Source organism: Macaca nemestrina, chromosome 10, assembly GCF_043159975.1.
Source record: "Macaca nemestrina isolate mMacNem1 chromosome 10, mMacNem.hap1, whole genome shotgun sequence".
NCBI lineage: Eukaryota > Metazoa > Chordata > Mammalia > Primates > Cercopithecidae > Macaca > Macaca nemestrina.
In genome coordinates this window covers 88,388,951-88,410,004 of record NC_092134.1, presented here as the reverse complement: position 1 = coordinate 88,410,004, position 21,054 = coordinate 88,388,951, and the positions used below count along the sequence as shown (strand labels likewise).

General features: G+C 41.9%; 1 protein-coding gene and 1 long non-coding RNA gene across 3 annotated transcripts in view; one reads left to right on the top strand and one right to left on the bottom strand.

The window, feature by feature from the left end:
* Positions 1-21,054, bottom strand: part of LOC139356789 (uncharacterized) — a 45,445-nt gene that overhangs the window by 23,793 nt on the left and 598 nt on the right. The gene's annotated exons all lie outside the window — the stretch shown is intronic.
* The window catches only part of LOC105470094 (anoctamin 6), a 218,630-nt gene continuing 217,762 nt past the window's right edge, over positions 20,187-21,054 (top strand). The window contains exon 1 of one of the 2 annotated variants that reach the window (XM_011721844.2): positions 20,187-20,805. In XM_011721844.2, coding sequence (XP_011720146.2) covers positions 20,736-20,805 — 70 coding nt within the window. In that variant the 5' untranslated portion in view covers positions 20,187-20,735. The remainder of the gene's footprint in view (positions 20,806-21,054) is intronic. The other variant, XM_011721846.3, reaches the window with a different exon arrangement.

Below are 21,054 nucleotides of genomic sequence, written 5' to 3'. Positions count from 1 at the left end.
TCCGAGGTTGCAAGTCATGTAACCTAAGCATGGCCAGATAAACCAAGTGTGCCCGATTTGTGCCCTGGAGTCAGGCAGAATGAAAAAAGTCAACCACGTGCAGAATGTAGATACCAGGATGAAGAAATGGGGACCAAATTAAGAAGCAAGGGGTAACCTATTTTGTTGCAGTAGGAACTTAAAAACCAAGGACCCAACACCGTTTTGCTGCATGACCCAATCTGATCATGCCTCCTTGCATTTTCCTATCTCCCTCATAGTTACGCTCTGCCTATGAAACCTGCCCCTAGAACCAGCTCGGGGAGACAGATTTGACTGAGCATTGCTTCCTGTCTCCTTGGTGGTCAAACTTGCAATAAATCTTTTTCTTTTCTTAAAAATTGGTGCCATAGTACTTGCTTCTATGTGTATCAGGAAGCAAGCCTATTGCTCGGTAACAGTACTTTGCAGTAAGCACGGTGTGGCTAATCCACAGCTGCACTGTCCAGTTAAACGAGACAACTTCCTATGTGTTTACAGATTTTTAAGGCCAGATGTGGTGGCTCACGCCTATAATCCCAGGACTGTGGGAGACCGAGGCAGGCGGATCACTTGAGGTCAGGAGTTCAAGACCAGCCTGGCCAACATGGCAAAACCCCATCTCTACTGAAAATACAAAAATTAGTTGGGTGTGGTGGCATGTGCCTGTAATCCCAGCTACTCAGGAGGCTGAGGCATGAGAATTGCTTGAACCTGGCAGGTGGAGGTTGCAGTGAACCAAGATTATGTCACTGTACTACAGAGTGAGACTGTCTCAAAAAAAAAAAAAAAAGGTTAAAAAAATTTTTTTACATATATATATACACTGTAGGGTGTTTTTGCCTCTATTATCGAACATGGATGTTAGAAAGATCCTAGCATAGCATTTAATATTTCATATTCTGAAATCAAATGGAAAGAGAATTCCATGTTCAAATAAATTTAAGAAATGCTTTGTTAAATTCAGGAAAACAGGATTCACTACAGGAGGGTTTCTGAGAGGCTGTGTGAATCCCAAAGAGAGGATATGGTGTGGGGCATTTCCCAGTTATATTTAGCCACACATCTATTTCCTTCTCTCTCTTTCTTTTGGTGGTTGTTGTTTTCTTTTAATCAGGTCATGTCAAAGGACTAGAATTCCAAGGAGCAAACTAAAAGCCTTCTTTAGAAGCTTAATATTTCATTAGTTCCACAAATGTTTCTGAAGCCATCTAGATAGCTTTTTTTTTTTTGGACGGAGTTTCACTGTTGTAGCCCAAGTTGGAATGCAATGGCACGATCTCAGCTCACCACAACCTGTGCCTCCTGGGTTCAAGCGATTCTCCTGCCTCAGCCTCCTGAGTAGCTGGGATTACAGGCATGTGCCACCACGCTGGCTAATTTTTTTGTATTTTTAGTATAGACAGGGTTTCTCCATGTTGGTTAGGCTGGTCTTGAACTCCCAACCTCAGGTAATCCACCTGCCTCAGGCTCCAAAAGTGCTGGGATTACAGGTATGAGACACCACGCTCAGTCAACAGCATTTCTTATTAAGCCCTATTATGCCCCAGGCACTGTTCTAGCTGTTTGGGATGCTGGGTGGAAGAGACAAAGTCCTTGCCTTCAGTGAGCTTGCTTAGATTTACGCAACAAAGATAGACAACAAACAGGTAAACAAATAAGTCTCACCATGCAGTAGAAAAAAATGAAAAAGCCTAAGGTGACCCATTTGAGTCAACAGCTGAATGAGAAGGAATGAGAGCTCGTGAAGACGAGGAGGAACGTTTTGAGGAGCCAGGAATGGTGAATGCCAAATCTGTGAGATGGAAACCCATTTGGCATGCTCCTAGAAGCAAAAGATGATGGTGGCTGGAGAGGTAAGAGCAAGAGAAGAGTGAAAAGAGATGAAGGCAGGAACCAGCAGGGACAAGTGGAGTGTGCTTATCAAGCTCAATGCGGCAGTAATCCACAGGAGCCGTTTCTTTTGGGTTTACTTGTTTTTACTTTTTATTTTAAGGTACATTCCAAATTACAGAGAAGATGCAAGAAAATACAAGGTTCCCTAATTGTTCCCATGTTCACCTACAAATCCACAGGATAGCCATCTAAACTAAGAAATTAATACTGATATAACCCTGTCATCTAAGATATCCCATTTAATTTCTACAATTATCTTAATAATGTCCTGATAGGAAGTTTTTTTCTCCTTTTTGTCCAGGAGCCAATCTAGAATCATGGATTGCATTTAATTGTCATCTCTCTTTAATCTACTTCAGTCTGGAATAATTTCTCAGTCTTTCTCTGTCTTCTGCAACCTAGACTTTTTTGGGTTTTTTTTTTCCCAAGAAAGCATGCTAATTATTTCGTAGAATGTCCCTCAGTTTGGGTTTCTCTGTTTCCTTATGATTAGATTCAGGTTATGCCTTTATAATAGGAATTTGACAGAGTTATGTTGTATTCTTCTCAGTATGACATATCAGACAGTATGTGTTGTTACTTTGTCTCATTTCTAGTGATGTTACTTTGACTAATATCAGATCTGTTGTTTCTCAGATTCTTCCACTATAAAGTTATTACTTTTACCTTTGTAATGCATTATTTTGTGGGGGAAAAGCTTTGACACTATGTAAATGTCCCATTCCTCAATAAACTTTCACCTACTTGTTTTAGCATCCATTGGTGTTCTGTGTCTGAATCCATTATCATCATGAGAGTTGCCAAGTGGTGATATTTATTACTAGCATTCTAGTGCAATAAAGACTTTTCCCTTTTTCCCTATTCATCATTCATTAATTCATATATATCTGTGTGGACTCATGGGTTTCTATTATATTATACTCAAGCAATCCTCCTGCCTCAGCCTCCCAACGAGCCAGGACTACAGGTATATGCCACCACACCCAGCTAATTTATTTTTTATTTTTTGTAGAGATGGGGCATCTTGCTCTGTTATCCACACTAGTCTAAAACTCCTGGCCTCAGACGATCCTCCTGCCTCATTCTTCCATCTTCATCATTTTTTAAGCTCTTCCTTATTGTCTGGCCTATGAAAATGTTGCAGGCTCCTCTTGCGCATTTTCTGCCCAGTCCTGGAACCAGCCATTTCTCCTAGTAGCCCTGTTCCTTTTAGCGACAAATGGTATTTAGAAACCAAGATCTGGGTGCTAAATATGGCCATAGCTACAAGGTTTTTATTTCCACTACACCTTCTCATTGGACTGAAGTAGGAAATGCACAGATATAAACAACATATATATAAAACATATAATGCACAAACATATGTACATGTATCTCTGTATCTACCTAGCTATGTATATATTTTAAAGTACCATGACTTTACCCTAATATCTCCAGTTCCAATCAAAAGCACAAAATTCATTCTGGCCTTCTGCCTTCCCATATTTGCAGCTTATTTATGTACTTGCTCATAACTCCTCTCTGTAATCAATCTTCTAACCTTACTGCCGCTTCCTCAACCTTGGAAGCTGGCTCCATCCCCTCCTTAGCCACAGCCACTTGCTCAGCTCTGACTGCCCTCTTGGTCCCAGCTCTTTAGGCCCTGTCAGGCAAGGTTGTCTCAAAGGAAGAAGGCCATTTTTTTTTTTTAAAGAAAAAAATAAGGGAACAGAAGGGAACAAAAGATGAAGAGAAAGAGACACTGGAGAATTTGTTTCCCCTCTTTACCCTCTTTATTTTGTATAATTTCAAACATAAAGAAAATAGAGGCTGGGCCCATTGGCTCACACCTGTAATTCCAGCACTTTGGGATTTATAACATAATAAATAAATAATAGCAAAAGATAGAATAGAGGACTAGAGATCTGGTAGAGGAGAACTGGCCATTGAGCATGTAAGAAGTCAGATAAGTGAGATGTTCTGGAAGCTCAGAGAAGAAGGGTTTCAAAGAGGAAATAGGATCACTTTTAAAATGTACCTACTATTTGCTAGGATTTTAATATTAAAAAACAAAAAACAAAACACCACCAGACTAGGTGTGGTGGCTCATGCCTATAATCCCAGTGCTTTGGGAGGTCAAGACAGGAGGATCACTTGAGGCCAGGAGTTCAAGACCAGCCTGGGCAATATCACAAGACCCCATCTGTACAAAAAAAAAAAAAAAATTAGCCAGGCATGGTGGCTCATACCTATAGTCTTAGCTACTTGGGAGGAGTTCAAGGCTACAGCAAGCTATGATTGCATCATTGCACTCTAGCCTGGGTGACAGAGTGAGACCTTGTCTCAGAAAACCAAACAAAACCAAACACTGAAAACTCTCAAATGCTTCATATATTGGGCGAGAAATTCATACAGGGTCACTTTCCTCAACAGAAAATACAGAGAATTAAAATGTAAGTAAGTAGGCATTAATGCTAAAGTGTATTAAATACTAGCATGGAAAAATACAGGATGTGCTGCAAGTATGTATTAGGGGTATTCAATATAGACTGGGGAAGAATGAGGAAAGCTTCCAGGATGTAGTAAAATTTATAAGCTGAGACCTAATGGATAAGTGAAAGTCAGGTTCAAAGATGGAGATAAGTCGTCCACGCAGATATAAAAGCATGCTCAAAGTCTTGGAGGTGTGATAGGGGAAGAAGTTGTTAAATAGCTGAAGATGCGGAAGAACGGTTGAGAATGAAGCTTGGGATATAGACAGGGGCTCAAGTCACGAGAAGGTCTGGCCACTATCTACTGTGCAATGGAAGCTCTTGAGAGAGTTTAAAAGGAGCGATTCCATCAATTTCGTGTCAGGAGGATCATTCTGACCACAGCAGGGAGAATGTATTGGAAAAGGAAAAAAAAACTGTTAAAGAGGTTTTAGCAGTAATCCAGGTGATAAATAACTCCAGCAATTTCAATAGTTCCACACCACCAGAATATGCAGTTTACTGGTCTTTTTCACTTGTATTCTCACTTTTCTACTTTTGGAACCCATAATACATCAGCAAAAGCATTCCCGTGCTTATGCCTTCAACTTCCTCCCACTCTTTCCCTCTGTTGAACTCTCCTGGCCAAACTCAACCTTAGTTATATACAACTGTCTACCTACTTGACAAGTGCAGAGTGTGTCTGGAAAAAAATACATGACTACACTGACAGGTTTCACTTTACATTTTGGTGCAATCCTTGGCTATTTCCCTAGTCCATTTGCTTTCACGCTGTCCTAGATAGATATTCCACATCTTTCTGCTTAAACCTTCTTCCATGTGCTCACTTCTGCTAATGACCTTATTTTCCATTCTACTGAGAAAATAGAATTTACTACAAGATAGCTTCTGGACCTTGAGAATATTATGGTAAGTGAAATAAACCAGTTACAAAAAGACAAATATGTATGATTCCACTTAGATGAGCTATCTAAAGTAGGCAAAACTCATAGGAACAGAAAGCAGAATGGAAGTTGGGGGAGGAGGAAATGGGGAGTTGTTCAATGGGTATATGGTTTCAGTTTTGCAAGATGAAAAAGTTCAAGAGATCTGTTGCACAATAATGTGAATATATGTGACATTACCGAACCATTCAGAAATCGTTAAGATAGTAAATTTATATTATTATTTTTTTACCAAAATCTAAAAAAAAAAAAAAAAGAGCTTCCTCTTTGCAGCTAAGTCTGCTCTCAGCCATGTGCTCTCAGCCTACCCACAGTCTCCTGTCTCGCAGATGCTGACCCACACAGCTGTGTGGAATGGGGACCCAGGCCAACAAGGGCATCAAATTTGCCAAGGAAGGTGGTGCTCAGGGACCAGGATGTGGTATGGGGCTGGGAAGCTGAGTAGCAGCTGCAGGCCAGGGGACTCAGCCTGCCCTTGCACAGCTGGACACCCACCACAGCCAACCATCCTTGCCCTGCATGACTGCCTCCACCAGGACTGCGAGGGCTCCTCATGCTGGTCGGCAATGAGGGCGTCACCTGCAATTTTGATCCCAATCCCACACCCTTGTGTATTCATAAGCAGGGGTGTCAATGAAAACAAATCAGAGATGTCTGCATGGAGTTACTGCCCCCAATAAAACCCCAAGGCAGAGAGGTGGATGTGTCCACTATGAAGAGTCTCAAAGCTCCTAAAGATCACAGCCCAGAACTGCAGCAGCAGGTTCCAAGTAAGACCGTCATGGAGGAAAACAAGTTTGTGGAAGATACAGAGAATGGAACACATGGAAGGAAGGCTGGCCCAATACAGCACACAGAGGGAGGCAAATCAGCATCACTGACCAGAGTCTACACCAGGAAGTGAGTCGAGGAAAGGTTGACAAGATCCTCCTGAATGCACACTGCCCAGGTGGGTGAGAACAAACTTGAGGGGTGCCCAAGGCCACCAAAGAAGCAGAGACACCCAAGTATTTGGCCTATTTGCTCCCAGATATTGAGGGGCCCTACAGACACTTTGGGAAGAAAAAGTAAATGTTGACTCACATCTCCATTCTTGAGCATGATTTTGTTCACTTTCCTGATTCAACCAAAAAGGACATTTAATTCTTGTCCAAAACAATCTTCACTTTGACTTGCCTGCTAAGTCTATGAAGTCTTTATGACTTCTTCCATGATAATCTATAGGGAAAAAAATGTGTAATTTCTGAAAATAATGAGTGAAAATCAACACATAAAGTGATTCTTTGTAAGTATTAATTTCACAGATTGTTTACGAGCTGAAACAGCTCCATCTCCAATGTATAATATATCATCTAAAAATTAAGCCAAGGGAAGGTACAGTATAACCCAGTGGCTGGCAAACCTTTTCTGGAAAGAGTCAGATAGTAGATATATTCAGATTTGCAGGCCATACAATCTCAGTAAATAAGATATAAAAGGTGCCAAGAGGGCTTAGGTAATTCTGAGTTAAATACGGTCATGAAAACATGCTCCTTTGTCAAGTATAAAAAGTACCTAGCAATGCTCTAGAAAAGGAGATACGTGAATTAAATACTAGTGAAAATGAAGACTAGATGGCAAGTCGGTAAAGTGCCATGGGAAGTCCAGCCATGATGTGGTTTGCCCACATGTTGAAACCACTGCTCTAATCATTGCAGAGGTTATTTCTTTATTCTTTTCTTTTTTCTTTCTTTCTTTTTTTTTTTTTTTTGAGACAGAGTCTTGTTCTGTCACCAGGCAAGCTGGAGTGCAGTGGCATGATCTCGGCTTACTGCAATCTCCACCTCCCGGGTTCAAGCAATTCTCCTGCCTCAGCCTTCTGAGTAGCTGGGACTACAGGCGCGCGCCACTATGCCCAGCTAATATTTTTTTGTATTTTTAGTAGAGATTGGGTTTCACCATGGCCAGGATGGTCTCGATCTCTCGACCTCGTGATCCGCCTACCTCGACCTCCCAAAGTGCTGGGATTACAGGCATGAGCCACTGCGCCTAGCCTGCAGGGGTTATTTCCAATCTCTTTGTAAGTGTGAGATTCTCATGTCATATTTTCCCTGATACCTTGCTTTTTAAAGTATCACATATTTTAAAAATGGAATTAAAATCAAAATAACTTTGAGGTTGTGTTATAAATCCCCTCCCCACCTGTCCTTACCTCTCACCCCCAACCCCAGCAATGACTCAGATTCCATAATACTGAACTTAGCATATGGATATTTTGTAGATCTGTGATGTTTTCCATCCTGTATGGCAATTGAGGACAAACTACGGGCAAAGCTGCGGCCTCTACTCAAGTTCATAAGCCCAAAGAATCAAGTTTTGTTTTTTTTTTAAGAAAAGTATCCTGCCCACTAACACAGTTGCCCTCATGCTGTGGTTCTAATCTAATCCAGCAATGTGGGTAGCTCTAATCCTAATTTTTACAATGATCCTTGTACCACAGCAAGAAGGTACACATCAGGACTCAGGAGATTGCCATAGAAAAGGGCACTTTATTCAATTTTTTTTTCCTAAAATCTTCAAGTGGATTTGTTTGCCAGTCTTCCCTAACAAAACAAAAACAAGAACATCTAACTCAGCAAATTATCTGTATTAGTTCATTTTTGAGCAGGGCTACAGGTAATCTGGCCTAATTCCCCACCTCCTTCAACAAAAGAATTCTAATTTCAAGTTTCTGCTTTCCCAACATTAGAACCCTCTCTCCTCAGAACCCAGGTTATCATAGAATCAGAGATTACAGCCCACATCAAAGCCCACTTTCCCATTTCATTTACTCATTGTTCTGTGCATAAGCAAGATGGATCTTGGGGAATGATAATGAATCAAAATAGAAACAAAAATCAGCTGCAATCTGAGTTATCTCTTTACTGGAGCAAATCAGCCCAGTCCTTGGTATTTGATACCCAGCTTTTAAGCTGATATATTTTTCTCCTTCCCAATAAATATAGAATTTTGGAAGTAGGAGTTTGCTTTCACTGGGAAAGTATAGCAAGTTCCAAAAGTCCTTTCGTAAGACCCTAAACTGACAAGACATTTTTAGGTAGTAAGAGGAACAACCAGCTTTTTGCGGTGGGGGGTAAGCTCCCGCATTTGAATTCTAGCTTTGTAGCTTGTATGTGTGCTCTTGGTTCTTGACCCCTGTGCTCTTACACAGAGAAGCAGAAGCAATATAGCAAAGTGGTTAGAGGCACAGATCCTGGAGTCAGACTGCCCATATTGGAGTCTCAACCCAGTGGAAAGATCTGGCATTCCCCATGTAACCTAGTGATCAAGCTGAGCAACAATGATGGTGGGACAACCAGACAGTGTACACCTCTTACATAATGCAACATGAAGTACACAGCATCTTCTGTGACAGTCTCTTGCCAAAAATGTTTTACTTGAATCTAATTAAGCCTTTGCCTAATGTCCAGATTACAGGAAATACTGGACATTGCATACCACCATTAGAGGAAAAACATCATCCACAGCTATCTTGTTCTCTTGAAAAAGTCAAAGTCATTGGGAACAAAGTTCAGGAGCATAACCAATTGTAGTGTGTGAAATGTGATTGGGTGCTTGTATGAAGAACTTAGCCATACAAGACTAAGACAATTGGGGAGAATTGAATATGAATTGATATTAGTCGATTTCAGGGAAATATTGTCAAATATCCTCTGAATGAATATATTATTTATGTAGGGATGAAGTATTATGATGTCTGCAACATTGACATGGTTCAGTGAAATATCCACAGAAAGACAGATAAATCTCATATAGGAAAATATTCACAATTGTTGAAGCTTAGTGATAGATCTATAGGTATCTGTTATATTATTGTTTCAACTTTTCTATATGTTTTAAAGCTTTCAAAATAAATATACCTACATCTGTATCCACATGTTCTACCTTCCCTGTGGTTCTTGTGATGCAAGTTTTGGCCTGATTTTCATAGCCCACATCTCCAGGGTGTGCTGGAACTCATCAGGTTCACTTACCCAAAGACATCAGAACAGCAACGTCTCCTTCTCTCTCCTACATTATAAATCTTTCCATCTCTTGACCCCCATTTATTTCTCTGTCTACCACTGCATTTCTCCACTACTCTACAGAAAAACTCAATTCAAATATTTATTGAGTATCTACTATGTGCCAGGCACTGTTTTAGATGCTGGAGACATGGTAATGAATAACAGACAAAAGCACTGCTCTCATGGAGCTTATCTTTTAGTTGGTGAAAACAGACAAGAAACAGAATAAGGAACCAAATTCTATAGTATGTAAAAGGGAGCTACGAATTAAGGAAAAAAGAAAGCAAAGTAAGAGGGATAAGGAATACAGATTTAGAGGTGCTCAGGGTGGCTGACAACCTGTTTGCGAAATTTATACAGACAGAGCCTCATACCAAGCGACATGGCTTGGCAAGCAGAGCCTGAGCTAGCCCTCATTTGATCCCCCTGGACCAGGCATTTTGCAGAATAAACATCTTGCACAACCAAACAGAGTGACTCTGGAGATTTTGCAATTTAAATAGGATGGCTTTGTGAAGGCTTTAGCTAGAATGGGGAGCTGTTGGTAGTTAGAGAAGAGAGATATGATCTGCTTTATGGTTTAAAAGCATTACTTTGCCAAAAAAAAACCAAAATAAAAGCATTACTTTGGCTGCTATGTCATGGGTGGACTGTAGGGGACAGAGGTGGAAGCAGGAAAACCAGATAGGAATATAATCCAAGTGACAGAGGATGATGTCACAGATGACACAATGGTAGTGAAGGATGGGCACAGTGATCTAATTCTGGATGTATTTCTGATTAGACTAAAAAGGCTTTGCTGATAGAGTGGATATGGGGTATACAAGAAATAGAGGAGTTAATGCTGACTCTAGAGTTTTGGGCCTGAGCAATTAGAAGGATGGAGTTTTGATGATCTGAGATGGAGGTTATGGGTAGACTGGGGTCTGGGAGGAAAATCAGGAGATCAATTTTCAATCTGTTAAATTTTAGTTGCCTATTAGCATTCAAGTGGAGATGGAGAGAAGTCTAGCATTCATGAGTCTCAAGGAGTTTCAAGTGGCATCAAAGAGTTGTCTATAGTCACTATGACCACTTCCTCTTCTTTCATTCTCCTGTGAAGCCATTCCAGACTTTCATTCCCTACTCTGAAACTATTGTGGTCACCAATAAGTTCAATGGTTGATTCTCTTCTATCTGAAATAAAACTGTTCTAGCCAGGTGTAGTGGCTCATGCCTGTAATTCCAGCTCTTTGGGAGTCCGAGGCAGGTGGATCACCTGAGGTCAGGAGTTTGAGACCAGTCTGGCCAACATGGTGAAACTCTGTCTCTACTAAAAATACAAAAGTTAGCCAGGTGTGGTGGCATGCACCTGTAATCCCAGCTACTCGGGAGGCTGAGGCACGAGAATCGCTTGAACCCGGGAGGCAGAGGTTGCAGTGAGCTGAGCCCACGCCACTGCACTCCAGCCTGGGCAACAAGAGTGAGACTCCGTATCAAAAAAAAAAAAAAAAGCAAAAAAAAAAAAAAAAGCTAGTTTTTACAAAGCCACCCAATCAGATTCATTTGGCCCAGGAGATCATTTCCTCCTTTTGTGAAAAAAAAATTTCAACTTGGCCTCTACAACCTCACCCTTTCCTGTTGTTCCCCATTGCTGACTGACCACTCCTTTTTAGTCTCCTTTGCTGACTATTACTCATTTTCCCCATGCGTATGTTGAAGAGAAGTATCCTAGGGCTCAATCCTCAGACATCATCCCTTTGTAGAAACTCATTTTCCAAGTTATCTTATTCAGTCCTAACTTTATATCTCTAGTGCAAAGCTCTCCTCGCAATTTCAGATTCATGCCTACTGGACATCTCCACATAGATGTCTAATATTACATTCAAACTTATAGGTCCAAAAAAATACACCTACTTCCCCACCCCCTTGCTTTCCTGTAGTCTTTCACATCTCAGACACAGCAACTCCATTCTCATAATAACTTAGGTTAAAATCTGAGAGTCATCCTTGACTTTCTTTTTTCCCTCATACCCAAATTCACTACATCAGAAACTCTTTTCAGATCTACCTCAAAACATATAATCCACATGCACCATTACCACCCAGTTCACTGCAATCATCTCTTCACTATATATATATTCATTCTGGATATATTTCTGAATAGACTATATATATATATATTCACTATATATATATTCTGGATATATTTTTGTCTGTGTGTGTGTGTGTATATATATATATGTGTGTGTATATATATATTTTTTTGAGACGAAGTCTTGCTCTGTTGCCCAGGCTGGCGTGCAATAGCACGATCTTGGCTCACTCCAACCTCTGCCTCCTGGGTTCAAGCCATTCTCCCATCTCATCCTCCCAAGTAGCTGGGATTACAGGCATGCGCCACCACACCCAGCTGATTTTTGTATTTTTAGCAGAGACAGGGTTTCGCCATGTTGGCCAGGCTGGTCTCGAACTCCTGACCTCAGGTGATGTGCCCACCTTGGCCTCCCAAAGTGTTGGGATTACAGGCGTGAGTCACTGTGCCCAGCCAATCTCTTCACTATATTACAGTCTATAGACTAGTCTCCCAACTGGTCTCCCTGTGACATTTGCTATTCTACAGTCCATTTTTCATAAAGCAGTCAGAAAGATCCTTTTAAAATATAAGTTAAATGCCACGCATCTATTTCAAATATGATTTCCATATGATTTAGAGTAAAAGCACAAGTCCTTCTGTTGCCCCACATGGCCCAAAGTGATTTGTAGCACTCCCTCTCTCTCACCAACCTTGACCCCATCTCCTACCACTCTCCTCCTCCACCAGTATGTACTATGGTTTGAATGTGTCCTCCAAAGTCACATGTTGAAATCTTGGTCCACAATGAAGTAGTGTCAGGACCTTGATGAGAGGTGTCTGAGTCATGGACACCACCCTCATTAATGGGTTAATGCCATTATCTTAAGAGTGAGTTTATTATAAAAAGATGAGTTTAATATCATCTCAAGCTTTACCCTCTTGTGCCCTTCACCTTCCACCATGGGATGGCAGGAAGAAGGCCCTCTCCAGATGTGAGCCCCTTGATCTTGGACTTTGCAACCTCCAGGAATATTAGTTAATACATTTGTTTACTATAAATTATCCAGTTTGTGGCATTCTTTTATAGCAGCACAAAGTGAACTAAGACACTATACCACAGTCACCATGGCCTCTCTGCTCTTCTTGAAGACACTAAGCATGAGTGTCCTCAAGGCTCTGGCCTTTGTATTTCTCTCTTTTTAAAACCCTATTCCTGCAGGTACTTACATGTCTTGTTCCCTTACTTCTTTCAGATCTCTGCTAAAATGTCAGCTTATCAGAGGCTTTCCCTGACCACCCCACACAAGGTCCTTCCTCAGTCATCATTCTCTATCTCTCTGGCCCTGCTTCATTCTTCTCACTAGTACCCATCATCTCTTGACATATACTTATTTACTTGTCTCTATTCACTAGAATGGAAGGTCATGAGGGCAGCAAAGTGGTCTGTTTTCATTTTAACTATTGAATCCCCAATATCCATGCAAGTAGCCAGCATACAGTTCTCAGTAAATGTTTGAGGGTTTTTTGTTGTTTGTTTTTTGGAGGCAGAGTCTCATTCTGTCACCCAAGCTGGAGTCCAGTGGCATGATCCTGGCTCACTGAAACCTCCACCTCCCTGGTTTAAGTGATTCTCCTGCCTCAGCCTCCTGAGTAGCTGGGATTACAGGTGCATGCTACCACGCCCAGCTAATTTTTGTATTTTTAGTAAAGACAGGGCCCACCATGCTGCCTAGGCTGCTCTTGAACTCCTGAGCTCAGGCAAGCCACCCACCTCAGCCTCCCAAAGTGCTGGGATTATCGCCTGGCCAATATTTGTTGAATGAATAAACAACTGAATGAAGAATGATGGCAGTATGAGTCAGAACACAGATAGTGGAAATGTGTGGCAGCCGGCCTCCAAGATGCTCTCAGTGGTCCCTGCCTCTAGTATTCATGCTCTTGCATCAGCGCCTCCTACAGTTTATACAGCAGACTGATGCATGTAACCAATAGCAGAAAAGACAATTAGTGACTTCCAAGGCAAGGTCATAAAGGACATTCTGGCTTCCATCTCATCTACTCTGCTGCATTGCACCATGCCATGAGGACGCTCAAGCAGCCTGTAGAGAGGCCTTCGCAGGAAGAAACAGAGGCTCCTGCTAAGAAGCACCATGAGAGTGAACTCTCTGACAAGCAAGTCTTAAAAAGCAGTCATCCCTGAATCCAGTAGCACATTAAAGTTAATTTACCATGATCAAGTTGGCTTTACTCCTGGGATGCAAAGTTGGTTCAACAAACACAAATCAATAAATGTGATTCACAAACAGAATTAAAAACAAACAGAATTAAAAACAAAAACCACATGATCATCTCAATAGATGCAGAAAAGGCTTTCAATAAAATTCAACATTGCTTCATATCAAAAACCCTCAACAAATTACATATCAAAAGAACGTATCTCACAATAATAAGACCTATATATGACAAACTCACAGCCAACATCATACCGAACAGGCAAAAAGCTGGATGCATTCCTGTTGAGTACTGGAACAAGACAAAGATGCCCACTGTTACTGCTCCTATTCAACATAGTACTGAAAGTCCTAGCTAGAGCAATCAGGCAAGAGAAAGAAATAAAAGGCATCTAAATAGGAAGAGGGAGAATGAAACTATTTCTCTTTGCAGATGATATGATTCTATAACTAGGAAACCCCACAGAATCTGCTAGAAGGATCCTAGAACTGATGATAAATGACTTAAGAAAAGTTTCAAGATACAAAATCAATGTACAAAAATCAGCAGCATTTCTATACACTAGTAACAGCCAACCTGAGAGCTGAATTAAGAACACAATCCTGGCTGAGAACATGACTCAAGGCTGAAATCCCAGCACTTTGGGAGCTGAGGCAGGAGGATCTCTTGAGCCCAGGAGTTCAAGACCAGCCTGGGCAACACAGGCACACCCTGTCTTTTTAAAAAATAAAACAAATATTACCAAAGCATGGTGGCATGTGGCTGTAGTCCCAGATATTCTGGAGGCTGAGACAGGAGGAAAGCTTGAGCCTGGGAGGTCAAGGTTACATTGAGCTGTGATTTTGCTACTGCACTCCAGCCTAGGTGACAGAGTGAGACTCCATCTCAAAAAATAAATAAATAAATAAAAAGAACAAAGAAGAGAGAAAGGAATCCCTTTTACAGTAACCACTAAAAGAAAAGGATACAATACCAAAGAATAGAGCTTAGCAAGGAGGTGAAAGATCTCTGCAATAAGAACTACAAAACACTGCAGCAAGAAATCAGAGATGACACAAACTCAGGGAAAAGCATTCCATGTTCAGGGATAGAAATAATCAATATCGTTAAAATGGCCACACTGCCCAAAGTAATTTATAGACTAAATCTTATTCCTGTCAATCTATCAGCTATTTTTCCACAGAATTAGAAAAAAGTATTCTAAAATTCATATGAAACCAAAAACAGCCCGAATCACCAAAGCAATCCTAAGCAAAAATAACAAAGCTGGGCTGGGTGCTGTGGCTCACACCTGTAATCCCAGTACTTTGGGAGGCTGGGGCAGGTGGATCACTTGAGGCCAGGAGTTTGAGATTAGCCTGGCCAACATGGTGAAACACTGTCTCTACTAAAAATATAAAACTTAGCTCGGCGTTGTGGCATGCACCTGTAGTCCTAGCTACTTTGAAGGTTGAGGCAGGAGAATCGCTTGAACCCGGGAGGTGGAGGTTGCAGTGAGTAGAGATCAGGCCACTGCACTCCAGTCTGGGCAACACAGTGAGGCTCTGTCTCAAATAAAATAAAACAAAATAAAATAAAATAAAATAAAATAAAATAACAAAGCTGGAACAAAGAACAAAGAACATCACACTGCCCAACTTCAAACCAAAGGCTATAGTAACCAAAAGAGCATGAGGTGTACAACAACAGAGTTACAGACCAATGGAATAGGATATAGAACCCAAAAATGAAGCCACATATCTATAATCACCTGATCTTTAACAAAGTGAATAATAACAAACAATGAGCAAAGGACTCCCTATTCAATAAATGGTGCTGGGATAACTGGCTAGTCATATGCAGAAAGTTGAAACTGGACCATTTCCTTTCGCCGCATAAAAAAGTTAACTCAAGATGGATTCAAGACTTAAATGTAAGACCTAAAATAATAAAAACCCTGGAAGAAAACCTAGAAAGTACCATACTACACATTGGTCTTGACAAAGTATTTATGACTAAGTCCCAGAAAGCAATGGCAACAAAAACAAAAATTGACAAGTGGGACCTACTAAAGAGCTTTGGCACAGCAAAAGAAACTGTCAACAGAGTATATAGACAATTTACAGGATGGGAGAAAATATTTACAAACTATGCATCAGACAAAGGTCTAATATCTAGAATCTGTAAGGAACTTAATTCAACAAACAAAAAAGAAACAATCTCATTAAAACACAGGAAAAGGAAATCAATGGACACTTCTCAAAAGAAGCCATACACGTGGCCAACAAATATATGAAAAAAATGCTCATCATCATTAATCATTAGAGATATGGAAGTCAAAACTGCAATGAGATACCATCTCATACCAGTCAGAATGGACGTTACTAAAAAGTCAAAAACAACAGATGCTGTTGAGGTTGTGGAGAAAAGGTAATGCTTATACACTGCTGGTGGGAATGTAAATTAGTTCAGCCACTATGGAAAGCAGTTTGGAGATTTTTCAAAGAACTCAAAACTACCATTCCACTCAGCAATCCCACTACTGGGTATATACCCAAAGAAAATAAATCGTTCTACTAAAAAGATGAACATGCACTGGTATGTTCACTGCAGCACTATTCACAACAGCAAAGACATGGAATCAACCAAGACACTCATCAATGGTGGACTAGATAAAGAAAATGTGGTATATATATATATCATGAAATACCATGCAGCCATAGAAAAGAACCAAATCATGTCCTTTGCAGCAACATGGATGCAGCTGGAGGCCATTATCCTAAGCAGATTAATGCAGGGACAGAAAAACCAAATACTGCACGTTCCCACTTATAAGTAGGAGCTAAACATTTAATACACATGGATACAAAGATGGTAGACACTAGAGACTGCTTAGGGGGGATAGCGGGAGTGGGGTGTTTGGAAAGCTATCTACTGGGTACTATGCTCAATACCTGACTGCCAGGATCTTCATACACCAAACCTCAGCAACACACAATTTACCTATAACAAAACTGTACATGTACCCCCAGAACCTAAAATAAAACTAGAAGAAAAGAATTTCAGGATGGCAACCACAGAACCTTTTTTAAAAAATTATTTTAAGTTCTGGGATACATGTGCAGGATGAGCAGGTTTGTTACATAGGTAAATGTGTGCCATGGTGGTGTGCTGCACCTATCAAACCATCACCTAGGTATTAAGCCTTACATGAATTTGCTATTTATCCTGAAGCTTTCCCTTCCCCAACCCCACTCCCCAACAGTGTGTGTTGTTCCCCTCCCTGTGTCCATGTGTTCTCATTGTTCAGCTCCTGCTTATGAGTGAGAACATGTGGTGTTTGGTTTTCTGTTCCTGCATGAGTTTGCTGAGGATAACGGTTTCCAGCCCCATCCATGTCCCTACGAAGGACATGATCTCATTCCTTTTTGTGGCTGCACAGTATTACATGGTGTATATGTACCACATTTTCTTTATCTAGTCTATCATTGATGAGCATTAACCACAGAACATTTAAATCCCAAGTGTTAGGCCCATGAGGGTGTAGGGTTCTGTGTGAATTGACTGTTTGAATGCCCATGAAGCTGACCTTGCCTGGACTAGATAGTAAAGTTATAGGACTGAATGAGTTCTATGGGGAAACATGAGAAGAAAAGAAATCCGGGCCGAAGCTAGAAAAGCAACAACCTTTACAGGATGGGCAGAGAAAGAATATCCTGGTGGCCAAAAATTGTAGTTAATCAGACGAATGAATGAGAAAATAATTGTTCTGTGATCCCTGACTTGAAAAACCTTTGCAAATACAAATAACCTGGCTATATATTAAGAATATTTTATTTCACAAATTATTATTGTATGGGTGATAATTCTTCAGGGGTAAGTGCGTGTTTCTTACATAGGCCTATTATCTTATTTTTGAGGCATATATTGCTCAATTGAAAAAAAATGCACATGTGGTAGGAAATAAAATGGATTAGAGGAAAGAATGTAATTTACTAATAATAGACTCACAGCTAAGGTAAGTAAACAATTCAGTTCTCTTCTAGCAACAGCTACCTTTACATATAAGGCCAACAATGTTTCACTACAACATTTATCAAGGAAGAAAAATGTAAACTCTTAAAAATCTGTGAAGAATTCTGAATGACTAATTAAAACTTGTTGCAAAATCAACTACCATAATTTTCTAACTACAAAGTAACTTTGAGCAAAGTCTTAGTCCATAAAAATGAGAACAAGGCCGGGCGCAGTAGCTCATGCTTGTAATCCCAGCATTTTGGGAGGCAGAGGCGGGCGGATCACGAGGTCAGGAGATCCAGAGGATCCAGGCTAACACGGTGAAACCTCGCCTCTACTAAAAATACAAGAAATTAGTCGGGTTTGGTGGCGGGCGCCTGTAGTCCCAGCTACTCAGCAGGCTGAGGCAGGAGAATGGCGTGAACCCGTAAGGCGTAAGGCGGAGCTTGCAGAGAGCCGAGATCGCGCCACTGCACTCCAGCCTGGGCGACAGCGAGACTTTGTCATAAAAAAAAAAAAAAAAAAAAAAAAAAAAAATAAGGCCGGTCGCAGTGGCTCAAGCCTGTAATCCCAGCACTTTGGGAGGCCGAGACGGGCGGATCACGAGGTCAGGAAATCGAGACCATCCTGGCTAACACGGTGAAATCCCGTCTCTACTAAAAAAATACAAAAAAACTAGCGGGGGAAGGTGGCGGGCGCCTGTAGTCCCAGCTACTCGGGAGGCTGAGGCAGGAGAATGGCGTAAACCCGGGAGGCGGAACTTGCAGTGGGCCGAGATCCGGCCACTGCACTCCAGCCTGGGCGACAGAGCGAGACTCCCCTCAAAAAAAAAAAAAAAAAAAAAGAACATTTGGTGAAAGAACTACGGCAGGGAGTTGATGAGACTTTGAATTTAGAATTGTTGGGGGGAAAAGTGATCTGAAAAAAAAAATGGATTGGGACATGTCTCTGGAGGTGGTTTATGAAGTGGCTATGAGCACTGATTCTAAAACAAGCTGTTCGGGTTTTAATCCTGGCTCCGCTATTTATTTCCTGTGTGATTTTGGACAAGTTGCTCAAGTTGCCTCACACCTGAAGAAAAATGATAACAATTTCTAGGGTTGTTATGAGGGTTGAATGACTGGATGCTTATAAAACATGTAAAACTTTTCCTAGTACATAAAAATGACTACACAAAAATTTGTTAAAGGAAAATTGTAAAAATTGATCATGTAACCAAAACACTTTTGAAGTTTCTACTTTTAGTGAGTTTCATAAGCTCAGGGGAGAGGGTTCAGTGAAAGAAAACAATCTCTTCTCATCTTTCTTCTCCCATCATTTTTTTTATCCTAACTTCAGAGTACTACATTGTTGTCTCTTTATACTAAAAACAATTCTCTTTATTCAAAAAAAGTACCTCAAGAAACAAGTATAGTGTTTCCCAGATATTTTCTTAAAAGTAATTTCATCATGTCTTTTCATGTATATATTCATGGCTATTTTCCCAGTGAAGATTGGTCTCAATATTTTATTTCTTTCAGAGAGAACATTAAAAATAAGTTAGGAAACTGAGGTGCAAGGATTGCTGGAGGCCAGGAGTTCAAAATCAGCCTGGGCAACATAGTGAGACACCCATTCTACAAAAAATTTAAGAATAAGCCCCACATGGTGGTGTGCTCCGCTTGTAGCACGGAGTTACTGAACTCCCACCTCAGCAACAGAGCGAGACCGTCTCAAAAAAAGCATATGGAAGAAAAAACATGCACAGCAGATTTCGTGTTATTGTGATAACCCTAGCACTTCAGTGGAAAAAAATATAAAAAAAAAAATTCAATGAGGAGTAGACAATAACACATATAACCAAGATTTCAAATATACCTTCTAGCCCTTTTGAGAAGTCAAAATTGAACCACCTGAATGCACCAGCTTTTTTGAAAAAAGTTTTGTAGACACGCGATCCCCAAAACCTGCCGTTCAAACAACTCCAAGGGTCTTTAAAGTACTAAATCCCTTTGTATTTGTCGTATTGGTCCCTTTGGTTTCCAGGAAAGCACTAAAAATAAAGATAAAAACTATCTGCCTTAATTTTATTTCACTACTTTCTTTTCTCTTATTATAGCTTTCCACATGGTTTTAGAGGAGTTTACATCTAACTCTAGTGGTCTTCGGCTTCTTCTGCCTCTTTGACACAGACGACTAGTTTCCATTGTACAAATAGGCTGGACGCTTCAGCGAATACCTTCCGACCACTCCCTGTGTGCTCGTGCGGGCGGGGTAGGGGGCGCTTCTCCACTCTCCGCGACCGCTATGTATGCGGAAATCCTCCTGCCTTTGTGCACACGTTTATTTAGAAAATTCTCTCCACCGCCACTCCCTTCCGTCCCGCCCCTTCTTCTTTTGCTTATTCTCTGAGTTTTGCCTCTCCTCCCACCCCCACTCCCCCGTAATCTTACCCTACCCGTATAAGATTCCACTTTCCCACTTCGGAGTAATTTAAGATTCCCCCATTACTAGCTCCACGTCTCCTTTAAAAGCCATTCAAACGAGCTCGCCTTCCAGGGTTCTGCAGTTGTGCTGTAGCAGCATTTCCCCCCTCTCCAGTATCAGACGTTAAAACAAAGCAAGCCGCAGTGTGTGTTCACAGACGACCTTGGAACGAAAAGCTGCCCTGTTTGGGATCAATGTTTAGGGAACCCCGTCCACTCCCGCACTCACGTGTTCCCGCCTCTCACTCCAGCTAGTCCCCCAGGGCGCAGCACCGGACTACTACCTCTCCAGTCTCGCCTCCCGACTTCCTTCTGCAAGCCTCATAAAACCGGGGAAGTTCAATCATTCCGCAGCGAGCCGCGGCGGCCGCACTGGGCATGCTCAGTCTCCGGGCTCCGCTCGGCAGGCGAGAGGCTTCCTCCGGTTCTGGGCTCCGGTCAGTGGGCGCCTCGGCTCGGCTTTCCCAGGCGCAGGTTGGGCAGACCGGCCCCTGAGCCCAAGTGACAAGGGCCCCGCGGTCCCCGATCCGGCCCCTGGGAGAGCCCCGCCGTTCCGGAACCCGGGAGCCTCCAACTTCGCGCCAAGTTCGGAGCCGCCTTCTGAAGGAGACATGAAAAAGATGAGCAGGAATGTTTTGCTACAAATGGAGGAGGAGGACGACGACGACGATGGGGATATCGGTGAGCGAGGGGTCCCCGCGTCCCCACCCGAGAGCCCTAGCCGACGCGGGAAGAAGTTCGGGGACTGCGCGGGGGCGCTGCGCTCTCGGCGGGGGAGGTTGGCCGGGACACTCGGCTGCTCCGGGCAGGGGAGGAAGCCCGCTGTCCCCGGCTTCCTGCAGACTGAGGCCCCGGTGCGGCCCCGGCGGGGCGGAGGCGCGGGGTGCGTTGGTGCCCCGAGATCAGGCTCCGGACGGGTGGGGGATGCTG